The sequence below is a fragment of the Bos mutus genome, chromosome 4 (assembly GCF_027580195.1).
Source record: "Bos mutus isolate GX-2022 chromosome 4, NWIPB_WYAK_1.1, whole genome shotgun sequence".
NCBI lineage: Eukaryota > Metazoa > Chordata > Mammalia > Artiodactyla > Bovidae > Bos > Bos mutus.
In genome coordinates, this window is record NC_091620.1 from 87561375 (window position 1) to 87577190 (window position 15816).

Consider the following 15816-nt stretch of genomic DNA (forward strand, 5'->3'; position numbering starts at 1 on the left):
TATGGTAAAGTGGTACCTTATATATATATCAGATCAGATCAGATCAGTCGCTCAGTCGTGTCCGACTCTTTGCGACCCCATGAATCGCAGCACACCAGGCCTCCCTGTCCATCACCAACTCCCGGAGTTCACTCAGACTCGTGTCCATCGAGTCAGTGATGCCATCCAGCCATCTCATCCTCTGTCGTCCCCTTCTCCTCCTGCCCTCAATCCCTCCCAGCATCAGAGTCTTTTCCAATGAGTCAACTCTTCGCATGAGGTGGCCAAAGTACTGGAGTTTCAGCTTTAGCATCATTCCTTCCAAAGAAATCCCAGGGCTGATGTCCTTCAGAATGGACTGGTTGGATCTCCACTATTCTATATATTTATAATATAAATACTATTCTGTGTGTGTGTATATATATATATATACTATTCAATTCAGTTGCTCAGTCATGTCTGACTCTTTGCGACCCCATGGACTGCAGCACGCCAGGCTTCCCTGTCCATCACCACCTCCCAGAGCCTACTCAAACTCATGTCCATCACGTCAGTGATGCTATCCAACCATCTCATCCTCTGTCGTCACCTTCTCCTCACCTTCAATCTTTCCCAGCATGAGTGTCTTTTCCAGTGAGTCGGTTCTTCGCATCAGATGGCCAAAGTATTGGAGTTTCAGCTTTAGCATCAGTCCTTCCAATGAATATATTCAGGACTGATTTCCTTTAGGATAGGCTGGTTGGATCTCCTTGCAGTCCAAGGGACTCTCAAGAGTCTTCTCCAGCACCACAGTTCAAAAGCATCAATTCTTTGGTGCTCAGCTTTCTTTATAGTCTAACTCTTACTTCCATACATGACAAATGGAAAAACCATAGCTTTGACTAGACCTTTGTTTGTTGGCGAAGTAATGTCTGCTTCTTAATAAGCTGTCTAGGTTGGTCATAACTTTTCTTCCAAGAAGCAAGCATGTTTTAATTTCACGGCTGCAGTCACCATCTGCAGTAATTTTGAAGCTCAAAAAAATAAAGTCTGTTACTGTTTCCATTGTTTCCCCATCTATTTGCCATGAAGTGATGGGGCTGGATGCCATGATCTTACATATAGTATCCACAGTGTATAAATGCCACATCTTTTTATCCATTCAGTCCTTGATGTACTTTTGTAGGTTGGGGAGACAGTGGCTGAATTATGTTTTAAAATAGCTACAAAGGGGACCTCTCTGGTGATCCAATGGCTAAGACTCTGCTTTCCCAATGCAGGGGGCCAGGTTCGATCCCTGGTTGGGGAACTAGTTCCTACATGCTGCAGTTAGGACCCAAATAAATACTTCTTTTAAATGGGCAGATTATAAAAAATGTTACAAAGTCTGATACAGAATTTATCCCTGTTTTGCTATTATATATCAGCATTAAAGAATAGAGAATCCTGTCCAGTAACCCTAAAGCCTACCTGTCTTTGGTGTCATAGCATTTTCTATTTCTAGTTAATTTTTTAATGTGTCCTAGATACTCAGAAATGATAATTTGGGAGGCAGAAACACTAGGATGTTTTGCGAAGTGCCAAGCTTCTGTCTTATTCCTAAGGTTTTAAGCATGTTGCCTTTGAGGTTGTTATTTTTATTTAATTTTAACAGCGTAGTTAACACATTGTCGTTGTATACAAATTGGGGAATGCTTGTAAGTATAATAAAAATAATTCATGTTCTCTGAAATCTCATTACTTTAAGAAGCCACTGTTAACTATCAGTATATATCTTTCCAGGCAGTGACCATGTAAATAAACATAGTTAATAGAAATGGATGATCCTGACATACTCTTTTCTTACTTGCTTTCCTAATTAACAGTATATTGTGGATGCCCTATGTCAGCAAATAGAGTGCTGGACCATCAGCCTTATGGCTACAAAAGAGCCCTTTAAATGAATATGCAGTAATTTATTTAACTGTCTTCAGTGGTTGAAGCCTTTAAGTTATGCCTATTTAATATTTTTTATCTCAGAGAAAATTAAACTAGCAGCCCTTTTTACTTACATTTGTACATTTATCCGTTTCTTTTTTTTTTTTCCCATGTAAATTCCTGGGGGTGGACAGTTGAATCACACCACAAATTATGCTCCAGAAATCCATGCTCATTTGGCACTACTTTAGAATGTAAATTTCTGAGAATCAAAGTGTATGTGGCCTACTTCTGATGTCATCTTGATGGAAATGGTGTCCACCTATGTAGTGAGGCCAGATCTCTTGAAGCCACCCTTGTGATTAATGGCCCATCTGGTATCTCTTCAAAGTGGCATCAACCCGCACTGCTTGTGGAACTGTGTGATACATTTGTCAGTTCAATCATCCAGTCCTTATCCTCATGGCCTGCCACCAAGTGTATGTGAAGCATTTACCTGGGTTTCCTTTTGCTTTTTTCAGTGCACACCTGTTACTTTCCCTACACATGTTCTTTTCTTCCTACATATACAGATACTTGTAGATTTTTTTCAAAAATGTGCTTTAGCATATTTTATGAAAACAAGAATAAATGGATCTCTTCCTATTTTTACTTGCAACAATGCAGTATTCTTTCTTAACTATTTGCACCTATTCTGCTAAGAAGTATCAAGGCAAAGAAGAAAATTCAGATGTTCCTTGTCGGAAACGGAAGGTCTTGCATCTTGTTTCCCAGTGGATTGCTCTATACAAAGACTGGTTACATGAAGATGAACATTCAAAAATGTTTTTAAAGGTAATGTAAAACTTCCAGTTATTCAGTTACTCTTTGATGCTGAATGACTGATTTTATTTTCAGTTGTGCATTTCAGTAATCTCATTCCTATGTTACAGTCCTCTAACTTGTTTGTAATATTGAAGTTATGATTCAAAGTATTTGTTTGTTTTGACTTCTGAAGCCAAATATTTGGAGAAGGCAATGGCACCCCACTCCAGTACTCCTCCCATGGACGGAGGAGCCTGGTGGGCTGCAGTCCATGAGGTCACTAAGAGTCGGACATGACTGAGCGACTTCACTTTCACTTTTCACTTTCATGCATTGGAGAAGGAAATGGCAACCCACTCCAGTGTTCTTGCCTGGAGAATCCCAGGGATGGCGGAGCCTGGTGGGCTGCCGTCTCTGGGGTCTCACAGAGTCGGACACCACTGAAGTGACTTGCAGCAGCAGCCAAATATTATTTACATAGTTAGAAATTTTTAACTTTAAATAATTCTATGTCAATAAATGTAGAAGGCAAGTTTTAAAGTCACTCATTTAAAGTTATTTATTTTACTTGTCATGGGAATTTTTATTGCAAATGAAATAATTAAGGAAGATTAAATAAAACATACTTTAAAATTTGATAACTGCCTAATATGTTGAGATGTATTATAGGTTTAAACTAACCAGTCCCATATCTACAATAGTGGGATAAAACATTATTTTTATCATATAAGAACTATATTGACAATGTATACATTATGAAACTTTATCAGGACCTGGTGTATATTGAGACATTAAAACAATCATAACTAATAAAATTGATGCTAAACCTAGATTTACATTTTAAGTTATGTTCTTGCCTGGAGAGTCCCAGGGACGCCAGAGCCTGGTGGGCTGCCATCTGTGGGGTCGCACAGAGTCGGACACGACTGAAGCAACTTAGCAGCAGCAGCAGCAAGCTGATATGTGTTTCTAATCATGAGTAGGCTGCAGTGTCTTTTCAACACAGATGATTCTCTGGAGACAGTTTGTAGACAGCTGGACTCTTTTGGCCACCAAAAGCATGTTAGCTGTGCAGGTCAATACAGAGAAGGGGTGCAGTGGAATCCGTGTGGGGAAGAGTTCTATTTCAGAATAGGCAAGTGTCTAAACTGACTTTGTCTTCAAGAAAGAAATCACTTTGATTTCAAAATTCAAATATCTTTTAGACATCCAGTTAAAAACTGATTTAAACCAAGTCTCTGACTAAACTACTGTTATTTTCAAAACAACTGGTTAGTTTAATTCAATAGATTTCTTTTCCTTCCCAAATGATTATGTGGCTATTATTTCTAAAAATATCTTGTAGAACAGGCCTGGGAATTTTGAGTAGCTCCTACCCATAGCCCCTCAGAGCTGCCAGAGAGCCACACAGTTGAGCAAGGGGGTCTGAGGTGGAACCCCCACTCAGGAGCTCTGTGGTGCCTAGTTTAACCCCTTGCATTGTTCTGGATTCCACTTCTCTCTCTGATCAGGTTACCCACTGTTTGAGTCTTAATCCTTACAAAATAGACACCAGACCAATTCAGCTGCCATTTTCTTCCCCCCCCCCACCCCAGACCATATACAGGAATGTGCTGGATGATGTCTATGAATACCCAATACTTGAAAAAGAGCTGAAAGAATTTCAGAAGATACTTGGAATGCACCGTCGTCAGTAAGTATTTCATTTTCCTCATCACAGATAATAAGAGAAAGCAGCACCATGTATGACAGAATTGGAGGTGTCTCAGAAAGATCATTTTGAACATTTCAGATCTGGGGTTTATCTTGATTCATTAGGTTTTCTAGTAGTAAATATGTATTTTGTTTTTATATCTCAAGATGAGTGAACACTAAATCAAGCTTACTGGCTATTTTTAAAAACCCTGTTCAATATGATAGGAACCAACTGAGCCATGACAGTCTGGGTGCATAAGAACAATTATTTAATAAATTATTATTTATTTTTATAAGTGTAAATATTTAATTTGTCATTTCAGTAGTTCATAGCTATCTCTAATGGGATAGGAAAAAAGTTTTATAAACAAGTCCCAGCAAACCATGGCACATGTTTAAACTTTATTTTATGGATTCCCTGAGGTTTCTTTATCAATTTAGAAAAATTGAAGGGAGGCACTTACTCTGTGACTTTTGTCATGTCCAGGTATCACTGAAGCATCTATCATTAGTCTTTCAAATTGCTAATACCTGGTTTTACTCTGATTTACCACTAACTCTTCTTCTTAATTTTGGTAAATGAAAACATCAAGTCATTATTCAGTTTTCAGATATACCTGCAAAGTTAATCTGAAGGGAAGTATTGTCCTCTGATTTGCAATATAGCTTCGACTTTTTAAACATAAAACACATCTGTTGTCAAGTTTTGACAAGCTTATATTAAGATTTCAGCAGTCACAAATGGCGCTTCTCATAGAAAATGTTAATTCAAGCTCTTCACGTTGTCAGAGACTTAAAGCCTGACTCACATTTAGTAAAGAAAGATCCTGTGCAGTGAAGGCTATATAAATAATTTTAGGGTGTACACAAATCGTGTGTAAACCTTTGTCCCAGTCATGAAAATCACACATTTAGAAGTTTAGAAATGAGCTACAGGTTGTTAATAATGAATGTGATGAATTTTGATGGTCTTCTTTTATTATCACATTCTACACTGTAAAAAATTTCTATCGCCTAAGACTAAATATGAAAATATGAACAAGCAAATGAAGCAAAAATGAAAAAGAAAGAAACATTTACATCAAAATAATACCTACTTGGAAATGATCTATGCTGTAAGGGAGGTCTTAAAATTGGGAAAATTTAATTCTGGTTTAATACAAATTTAAATACATTAAATGCATTAATGTAATTTAATACATTCCACTTGAAAACTTACATAAAAATGGGAAATAATAGATATAAGTAAGAACATGATCTAAGTCATGATTCCTGCGTCTTTGGTATGAGATAATGAAATATCTTTTAGATGCTGGAATACAATTTGAGCTGGGGACCTGCTGAAGGCCCTGCAAGTCCTACCACACATTGAAACATCCTGGAAAAGAGCAGCCTTAGCTAGCTTATTTAGCTATCTGAAGAACAGTAATTTCACCTAAGACTTAGTGAAATGTGAATAAACTTAGAATTTCTGTGGACTGAGTAAATCCAGTTATTTCCTCAATGCTCGCTTTCTGTGAGTAGAAGGCAAAGTATACCTATTGAATAAATAGCTTCTTTTCTTCCTGGTTCACTTGAAATCCTAATGTCAAGTGTGTCTTACACAGTAAATGAATGAATACTGTGCATTTTACCGTTTTTGAAAAGCTAAAATCTCCACACGGTGCCTGAAAAGTAGTGTCTGTTGACAGTGGCTACATTTTCCTGGGTTTGAGACAAAGACTGACCTCTTGTTGTTTCCCTTTCAGCACTGTAGATGAATACTCACCGCAAAGGAAGGTGAGGCAGACCCTTCTCTCTGAAACTGGGTGATCTGAGTTAGGGACCTTGCCTTGCCCCTCTTGGCATTTCTTCATAATTAATATGAATGCTGCCCCCACCCAAGTGGGGTCAGGCAAGGAGCTGGGGGCTTCAGCTTGCCTCCCTGCTCCTGCCTCACTTAGTTTTCCCTATGCTGGCGTGGATCCAGTTGCAGCCAGGTGCCCTTGACTTTATGACATTTCTGCATTTTTTTGTGGTGCATTTTGGAATCCTGGAGTTTTCACAATGTCCCCTGAATGACATAAACTTGATTGTTAATGTTGATGTAAAAATAGAAAGTCATCTATGCAAGACTTTTTTGCCTACAAGAGTAAGAAAGTCTTGTAAGAAAAAGGTTTGCACTCTTCAACCCAACCGAGAGAGAGATCGTAGCTGGGATGAATGTGTTTCCTGTTCAGCTTCAAGGGGGAAATGCAAAATAACATGTCAGGCACAAGTTTTGTAGGAGCCGATATGTCAGGTGACAGATAATCATAATGAATTATGTACCTATTTCCCCTAAGCAAGTCACTGCTCTACAGCAGAAGTATGAAACTATGTCGGAGTGGCCTTACCTGAAAGTAAGGTTGATGTTGGGGTGGGAAAACCATATCTTTCTCAGGAGAAGCAGCTGTGGACTTTTGTAGTGGCCAGAGGTTAAAAATCACACCTGTATTCTCCAGCATGTTGTGAAGAATCAATTTGGGACTTTGTCCCTGCCACTGACCTTGGCCAAGGTCTATCCTGTTGCTCAGACTCTCCAACCTCCACTTGTATTAACTGAGGCAACTCCCAGTTTATTCCTCTAAGATTAGACGGATGGATTTCATATTCAAAAAAAATTGGCACGCTCTTTTGGAACATGTTGCAAACAGCTGTGGTTTTCCAAAGGGCAGCAATACATTTGTTCATTGTTCTTGTTCTCCCTTCTTGCAGAATAAAGCCCTTTTCCACCAATTCAGTCTGAAGGAGAACTGGCTGCAGCACAGAGGAACTGTGACAGAAAGTGAGGAAAGTGAGTATGATTTGAACAAGGGTTGGGGCAGGTGGAGGACTTTAACACAACAACGCAACTTTAACACCTCCGCCTGCCGGTAGCTGTTTGCAGCTGCCACACCCCCACCACGACAAGCACGTTAACATCCACCATGAAAGTTTTTCTTTTCTTGCCGTGCTTTAGTTTTCTTCATCACTGAGTACTGTCCCCGGAGCCAGATCATCTTTACTTTGGGAAGTAAGGGAAGGAGACCACGCAGAGTCCACTGCGTTCTTGGGGAGCAGTGCAGAGGACTGGAAAGGCACCCTTAGCTGCCTTCTCCCCTGTGTCGGTCCGTTGCCCGTGACTCACGGGAAAGTCCACTGAAAGCACTGTTCAGGGCTTGGACTGGGTCAGTCCTGGAGATTTAGAGGAGAAAATCTTGGCGGGAATAATGAAAGGAAGGATGTGCGATAGAAACCCCTCCTAGGCAAGGCCATGCAGGCAGCGCCACACATGCAGGGCGTCCTCAGTCAGTGCTCGTGCCAAAAGGGCTCTTGACATCCCGCCCCCCGCCCCCGCCATCCGCAGAGGGCCCCTAGGTCAGGGCAGGGGAAGCACCTTTGCAGCACACTGGCAGTGCTGACGTGCTTCTCTGCTTCACTGTTTTATAGCAGAACAGGAAGTGGCTTCCTCCCGTTAGGGTAAAAGGTGAGTCAAGTGCAGAGCTGGGAAACAGCCATTCAGATGTTCATGCTCTTATGACTGGAGACTTTAAAACTCGCCTGCCCCAACAGTGCCAAAATTCTAAGTATAGACACTGGATATTTGCTCAACTTCTTGAACGCTTGAGCACCCAGATGTCGCAGATTCCTCTTGCGTTCCATCCTTTGTGTATAATGAGCCGCTCATGAGGGCGCTTGGTGGGCCACATCATCTGCACCAAGTGGAGGAGCAGAAAACCTCACCTCCCCCTCTCTCAGCTGCTAACCTTCCTTTCCCATCTGTCTTACAATTAGCTGTTTAATTTTCCATGCCGAGTTTCAAAGGGTCATTTCAAGATGCCTCAGACTGTTTTTGTTCATCATTTTACTAAGCGTAATGTAAACTTTCCTCACATTTAGCATTTTGTAGACTGCATCTTTGCCTTGCTCCAAAACTCCATCTTTCTATGGAAGGAAAAAAGCCTTTTCCTCTCTCACAAGTCTGTTGACAACACATAAAACAGCTGTTTGTTGGATGCTAGAGTTTTAATGACACACCCTACCAAACCTAAAACAAAATACTGTCAGTGCCTCTGTCAAAGTGTGTTTACTTTGAGGTTTATACTGGTAAACCCATAGTTTGTCTTTTGCTTCATTTACATTTCTGTGAAAACATTCCTGGGTTTATTTTTGTGGTGCCATTTAAATTGCATATTAAACTTTTCTAGGAGCTACATTCTACTTCTTTTCTTCAATCTAGAAAAGAAGAATACTTAAGTATATTATTGTCCTGTCTTTTCTAAAGAAGCTAGTGTTTTATACATTCACAATGGCTCATATAAAAGGCAAATAACATGTCAGTTATTTCCATCGCTATTAAGGCAGCTTCTGCTGTCAAATCATAAAGGAATATTTTTCCTGGGCCTGTTCACCATGATAGTGATAATGCCCTTGTAATAATGAGTAGTACCACAGACAAGAAAAAGGAAATTAAAAAGGCTGGAAATGTGACCTCCGTTTGAAAATTAAGCTCACTACCACCTTGACACAGGCAGGGGGCGGAGATTCTTTCTTGAAAGATCAAGAAGGCTTGAAGCCAAAACCATAGCAAGCGACAGATTTTTTAGGTAAAGCTTCAGTTCAGTTCAGTTGCTCAGTCGTGTCCCATCTGCAGCCCCATGGACTGCAGCACGCCAGCTTATGCGAATTCAAATAACAAAGCGTGGTGGTCTTTACTGAGCCACTGGGGCTGTTGGGAGGAGAAGTGTAAAGTGAAAATGTGTGAGTTAGACATTTTTGTAGGCTGCTTTGGGAGATCTTGGTAACCCTCACGGAAGGGTCTGTGAAGTCCAGTCCGTGTTGCACAGACTGCGCTGTGTTGTGGGTAGGCTGCCTCCTACCAGGAGCACACAACGAGCTTTGGCACGACGTGGGTCTCTCATTAGGCTCTGGGATGCCCAAGGACTACTGCAGCTTGCCCACCTGCTTTATAATGTCTCCATCTCATGTGTGTGTAAGCACGTGGCTCCGTTCTCATGCCCTCGGGCTCCCATGTGCACGTGTAAATCTAGCTGTGTCTGTCCTGTACTGAAGAGCATAGTGTGGGTGCCTTGATTTGGAAAGGTCTGTACCTTGTGGCCACAGTTCTCTGTTTACTCACAATTCTTTCACCTCATGTAGTTTTCTGCCACGTGTACATAACAGAGCACTCATACGTCAGCGTGAAGGCCACTGTTTCCAGTACAGCCCAAGAGATCCTGAGGGTTGTGGCAGAAAAGATCCAACATGCGGAAGATGATCTGGCTCTGGTAGCCGTCACCTTCTCTGGGGGTAAGTTATATTCTGTCTTTGAATATTTAATCATTCACTGGCTTGCCTCCAAAGGGAGAGAGTTGACATCTTTATGGAATAAACGTGCAGTGCGTCCCTTCTGGGTCCACAGCTGGGTGATCACCGTAACAATGAGAAGCCTTCTACCAGAGGTGTTTCCATGACAACAGTTGGGTACCATTGAATACTGAATTTCCTCCCCAAGAACCAGAGAGGCGTGCCAGTGTTTTGAAATGTATTATAAAGCTTTACATAGTTTGTACTCTAGATAAGCCTTCTGTTTTCATGTTTAAATTAACTTGGGAAATTGCTAAAGGATGAAATTACTTTCGGAAGCAAAAAGAAAGACAGCCTTGAACTAGTCATTTTACCGGCTGACAAGTTAATACTTAAAGACTCCCTATTGAAGGAGACAAACACTGTACAATAAGCCGAAAGCTCACGGGCAGTGTTCTTTCAGGTAGACATGGGGAGTGAGCTCTGGCTATAGTCTTCTGTTGGGCCTTACTTATCCTCTGAGAACGGTTTATTGTGTGTTTTGAATAAGATCACACAGATTACAAGCTGACGCTATTGATCTTGTGACCTGAACAGAACCCTGCGCTTCCACTGGAGCCTGTCAGATCTCCGGGTTGCTGGCCTCCCATTTTTGCCTTACGATCTTTATTTAATATCTCATTAACCCTGAGAAAAACACAAAGAAAGTAACTGAGCCTCAGTAGTTGAAAAATGGGAGGACAGCATAAACTAATCAACCATGTGTTGGGGGGAGGGGGAGCAGATGAAGGGCATTTCTGTTTGCCTTTTGTTATCTCTCTAGAGTCAGGAGAAGATCAGAATGTACTTGATGTTAAAGCATTATGTGAGGGAACATTGTCTCTTCCGCTTTATTACTCAGAGGCAGATAAAATGGCCCTGCAAGCTAATCGTTTACATAGTCAAACAAATACAGCCCATCTCCCCAGTCCCAGTGCTTCTTTCCTTCCTCTCCCTGGGCGTCATGCCTCCAAAGCAAAACATTCTCTAAAGGAAAAGAGCAAATGTTTCAGAAACATATGGACTTACATGAATTTTAAGGGAGTTCAGAGAGTAGTTGAATATCTAATAAAATATATTAGGAAATACTCCAGATAATATGATATTTGTATATTAATTGTAAGTGACCAAAGATATTAAATTATTCCAGACAATAGTGAGCTTCATCAAAATGAGCATTTACCTGTCGAGGCAGTACTGTTATAGAAAGTAGTGATTGGGTCCCCATGCAGACAAAAGGTGCTGGAGAAAGATGGACCCTGAGGGGCCTGGTGGCACAGTGGGGACCGTGGCACAGTGGGGGCCCACCCCCCTTGGCAGCTGACCCAGTGTTGGCCAGGGCCGCACATGAGTCTGGGAATTAATGAATGGCTCATTTTACCCACTATCTATTTGATGGCTGTGAAATACCATTTTTACACTTTATTAAATTAGATTCATCTGGGTTCTGATGTGCATATACTCATAGCTAATCATCACTAGCAACACGAGCTTATCTCTTGAATTACCTCACAGATTTGGAAATATGCCATCATTTTTCATCAGTTAGTAGTTTTGTCTGTTAAGAACCTTTCTGCCTGCAGTTTTATGTCCCCCAAACAATAATGTTCTTATGAAGGAAAAAAAAAAAAAAGCCCACAGAACCTATTGTATTCCTTGCTCTAGTTACATAATTTTTAATAAATAATGTTTTCAATGCTGTGTCAAAATGAAATGACAATGAGATCTACTGTTATTTTCTCTTTCTCAAAAGAAAATGCACGTTGGCCATGTTGTTGGTTTCTCTGAAAGGACTACTACTGTTGTTCTCACAGCTCTTAGTAGGCTTCTAGCTGTTTTGTGCCCAGGGGAAGTATGAGTATGTAGTAACAGAAACCTACCCAGTTCCTCAGAGCCTAAAATTCTATCACTTTTCCTTGTTTATGGCATAGTGACAAACGTGACAGTAAGAAAAATAATTCTTAGCAACTGGAAAAATGGCTGTCAGCAAACCATGCCATTTTATTTCATAGCAAATGCAGAATGGCTCTTATAAATTCATATCTAAGGTATTTATGAATATACAGAGGGTCGCAAGAAGCTGTAGCTTAAACAAGGAGGGAAGATATAGAAGAATGTCAGAGCCCAGCCATGTGGGACCATTTACAGCAGATGTCAAGAGCCTGACATGACAGTACTACTGATCTTTGCAGTGCTGGGTGGTAAAGAATGTATTTGAGTATCATTTTTGTCCTCTATATCAAGCGGAAATGTTCAAAACAAAATCTGGCATTTGAGCTGATTATGTTATCTAGAAAAAGAGATGTGATGTATTGATTTTCCAACCCTGCTGGATAAATAAAGGGCTACCTTAGGGGACACTGATTGTGTTACAGTGGAATAAACTTGAATATCACTTTGGTCAGTTCCCCTCTGTGTTTTGCAGGTGTGAGGAGGACATTTTTCTTTGAGAAGCATATTGTGTTATGAGTCCAGCTATGGTAGAAAAATGGCCAAAGGATAGGAATAATAGGTAAATAAAATAGAAGAAGAATAGATGAAAAATATTCACTTTACTAGTTGCCAAGAAATATAAAATATATCAATAATCTATTTTTGATTTTAGCAAATCAATAAACTTATTCAAAGTAATGATGAGTATTGGTAGACATAAGAGTTGGAAAGCAGTTTGGCAGCTTGTATCAAAACCTTTACAGATATTCATTCCCTCTGACCTAGTAATTCTACTGCTGAGAATCTGTCTTAAGAAAAATCATCTATAAGGAGCCAAAGATTTATGCAGAAGGATGTTGACTTCAGCAATATGTATTATGGCTCCTGTAATAATAGATCCCATTTATCAAATCCCTGTTATATGTCAGGCCCCTTGCTGGTATTTAGCACGTATCTCGCTATCTAATTTATATGACAAAAAAAATTGAAAACCATTAAATGTTCAACAATAGAGGAAAGATTAAATGATGGTATAATAGACTGTTATATAACCAATTACACATGGCATATATAAATAATTTTGACAAGAGGATAAGTACAATAAAATCAGAATATAAAACCACATAAGGAATTATTACAAGTATATATGTATCTATGATTATTAATGTATACATACGAATAGCTGTGATTGTATATACATGTGTGCACATACATATTTGCATAAATATGAGGACAGAGATATACCCAACTGTTAGCAGTATTATTGTTGTATGGTTACTTTCTTTTCTGTTTTTCTTGGCCCTGCCTCCTGGCACGTGCGATCTTAGTTCCCCAACCAGGGGTCGAATCTTGCGATGCACCCTGCAGTGGGAGCAGAGTCTTAACCACTAGGCTGTCAGGGAAGTCTTCATGTGGTTACTTTACAGATAGATATGAAGCGAAGAGTGAGTTTTCCCTTCTTCCCCAAGCTGTTCTGTGTAAAAAAAATGACTAAATATTATAAGAATGAATCCTAAGAGGTTACCTCTTCGTGGATAATAAGCTTTGATTATCTGGTGTCATTGTATAGCGTATGCAGAACTGAATCACATCTACTTCACATCCCATTTACTTTTAAGTATTTTTCTTTGGCAGATTTCACTGTTTAGCAGTACTGTGAATGCATACTAGCTCTTCTTGTGTTTTTAATTATTCTTTTCTGTAAATAAAGAAAAGCATGAGCTTCAGCCAAACAACTTGGCCATCTCCAAATCCCTTGATGCCTCTGGTCGGATATATGTCTACCGGAAAGACCTGGCCGACACTTTGGTGAGTTACCCTTAGCCTTGTGCTTGAAGCACAGGGGCACAAATGTCAGGCTGAGAACATGTATTTGTGCGTTTTAAAATGAATGTTAGAAAAGTACATCAAGCTGTTTCCTTCTGTAGCCAGCAGTACACTTGTCAAACAACAGTACGTTTGCTAATCAGAGGCAGGCCTGTCTTTAGGAACTGAAAACCCTTCGCACTGTTTCTCTCTAAGCCTCTCTGGAACAAGGAATTTGAGAGATGGGACACTTTCTCCAACAGAATCTTAATTCCATTTCTTCTTTCCTGGTGGATATATGGAGATCAGGCTGAGGAATCCATCCTGTGTTCATTTAAAGGGAAAGAGGTTCTGTTCTTCTGTCCCCTGGGTGCCCTTTGAGCGTGCCATTCCCTTGAAGAGAAGGTACATGATCAGCATTCCCTGTGTAAGTGGGCAACATCAGATGCCACCAAAGAGTAAGCATATGAAGAAATGGAGAAACCCCCACTGTATGTTATTTTCAGTTTTAAGTTTAAGAACCTTTATACTTAACTAGATGATTTGTTGTTGTTCCTAAAAACCTCGGTCTTGTGGTTGCTTTCTGGATGGTAGAATCAGGCCTCAGAGCCATCACCCATAAAAAGTGGGCTCTACCAGATGATGATCGTATCATCCGGAGTCAGGGTCCTGGTCTGTGCCATGCAGTCATCACAGGAATGGCTCTTTCCAGCTAGGCTCCTTTTATGTGTATAATGGACGAGTCTGTATACCATGTAGGTTAACCAACACCGCTTATAATAAAAATATCTCATGTAAAATTATCTACAAGATCTCAAGTTGCCATAATAACATTAGTCACCCCCCACCTCTCAAAGGAGGAGGAGCTAACGTGCAGGTTACTGTTACTGGGTCTCCCACTGTCCCGCCCTTCCACCCCCAGCCGCAAACAGACGTTTCCTGTGGCTCCCTCAATGTGAGTTCCCAGAGCTCTGCTGCTGCAGTCCAGGGCCTCGGAATAGCAGAGGGCAGGCCTTGGGCAGGTCTAGTGGGATAAATAAGTGCTGTGAGTTGAGCCAGATGCCACCCTGCATGTGAATGCTTCCCCCACCTAAAATTTCCCCATTGGAATCATAGTTCTGGTAATTTCGGCTCCAAAAGATCTCCGTTGAAACGGAGCATTGTAAGGGAAGGCTAGCAGGGAAACCACTCATATCCCCTGTGCTTGGGCATGGGTCAGCCTTCTTGGAGAGCAGGAATCATAGCCCTGAATGATTGGAATAGAAAAATAGAAAGTGTTTCCTGGAGAGGGCGGTGGACTACCTTGAATAACCAGATGGCAGGGCCGGGGTAAGGGCACATTTAGGGAGAAAGTAGGAGGGATAAAAAGCCGAGTGACAATGTCCTTACAGCTCCAAATTCATAAGCAGACATCTGTGTTTCTTCCCACCTCGTGGCTCTGTGAATGTCTGCAGTGTAGCCTGACATCTGCGTGGTCCCCATCTAGCCAGACAGGGCCCTGGGACACCTGGGCTTTCCCCACCTCAGCGTCTGTACGTACATCATCCGTTCCGCCCTTACTGAGCTCCACCCTGTGCCCATGCCAGAGGTACAGGGCCAGTTTGTGCCTAGACCCACTCTGAAGGGAATTCTAGTCTGTGGAATAGCTCATGGAGGTCTTTTGTCATGTTTTCAATTAGGAAACCTTTTCATAAATATAAAAATTCAAAAATGCTAATAATTTATTTTGCAGTTCAAAAAATAAAGACTAATATTTGGATTCTGAAATATTCCTTTTACTCTTCTATGGCATTTATTTTTGAAAAGTCCTCTTCTTTTTTTTTTTCCCAAGACATTAACTGTTTTAATGTCATTAACTGTTCAAGTCAAATAAGAGAATTTATTACCTTAATTTAAAAATATCAGGTGTTTTGAAAAGATGCCAAATTTTTAATAATTTAACAGTGATGGCAGATTTAAAATTGTGGTGGCATTTAATAATTTTATGTCAGATTTTAAAGAAATACTTTTATTACCAAACTCTTCATACCCATTTGTCTAGGGAAAGCAATTGATAATTTAAAATAATCATACACCATGGGGTATAAATGAATTAGCTTTTATTTTTTATTTCCTGTTTAAATTTTTTTTTTTTTTTTTTTTTTTCCACGGGCATTTTAGTAAAATTTGTAAATGCATGTCTGGGATGAGACTTGTTAAACATATTTCCTGTAAAAGCCATGTCTGTCTTTATTGAAGTGCACTGTGACATTTCTTTTGTTTGTTTTTCTCCTAACCCTGCTGGCACATTAATTCTTACCAGAAACCAAAGTGACTTCAGGGCTTTTGCTTTCATTATACTGTCTGCTGGGGCAGTGT

The 15816-nt window shown here is 40.3% G+C and overlaps 1 protein-coding gene across 3 annotated transcripts in view; it reads left to right on the top strand.

Annotated features, from left to right (window-relative positions):
• RAPGEF5 (Rap guanine nucleotide exchange factor 5) overlaps positions 1 to 15816 on the top strand; it is a 234995-nt gene that overhangs the window by 189097 nt on the left and 30082 nt on the right. For all 3 annotated transcript variants that reach the window (XM_070369748.1, XM_070369747.1, XM_070369749.1), the window contains 6 exons: positions 2565 to 2709; positions 4275 to 4372; positions 6123 to 6153; positions 7111 to 7189; positions 9535 to 9684; positions 13364 to 13461. In XM_070369748.1, coding sequence (XP_070225849.1) covers positions 2565 to 2709; positions 4275 to 4372; positions 6123 to 6153; positions 7111 to 7189; positions 9535 to 9684; positions 13364 to 13461 — 601 coding nt within the window. The remainder of the gene's footprint in view (positions 1 to 2564; positions 2710 to 4274; positions 4373 to 6122; positions 6154 to 7110; positions 7190 to 9534; positions 9685 to 13363; positions 13462 to 15816) is intronic.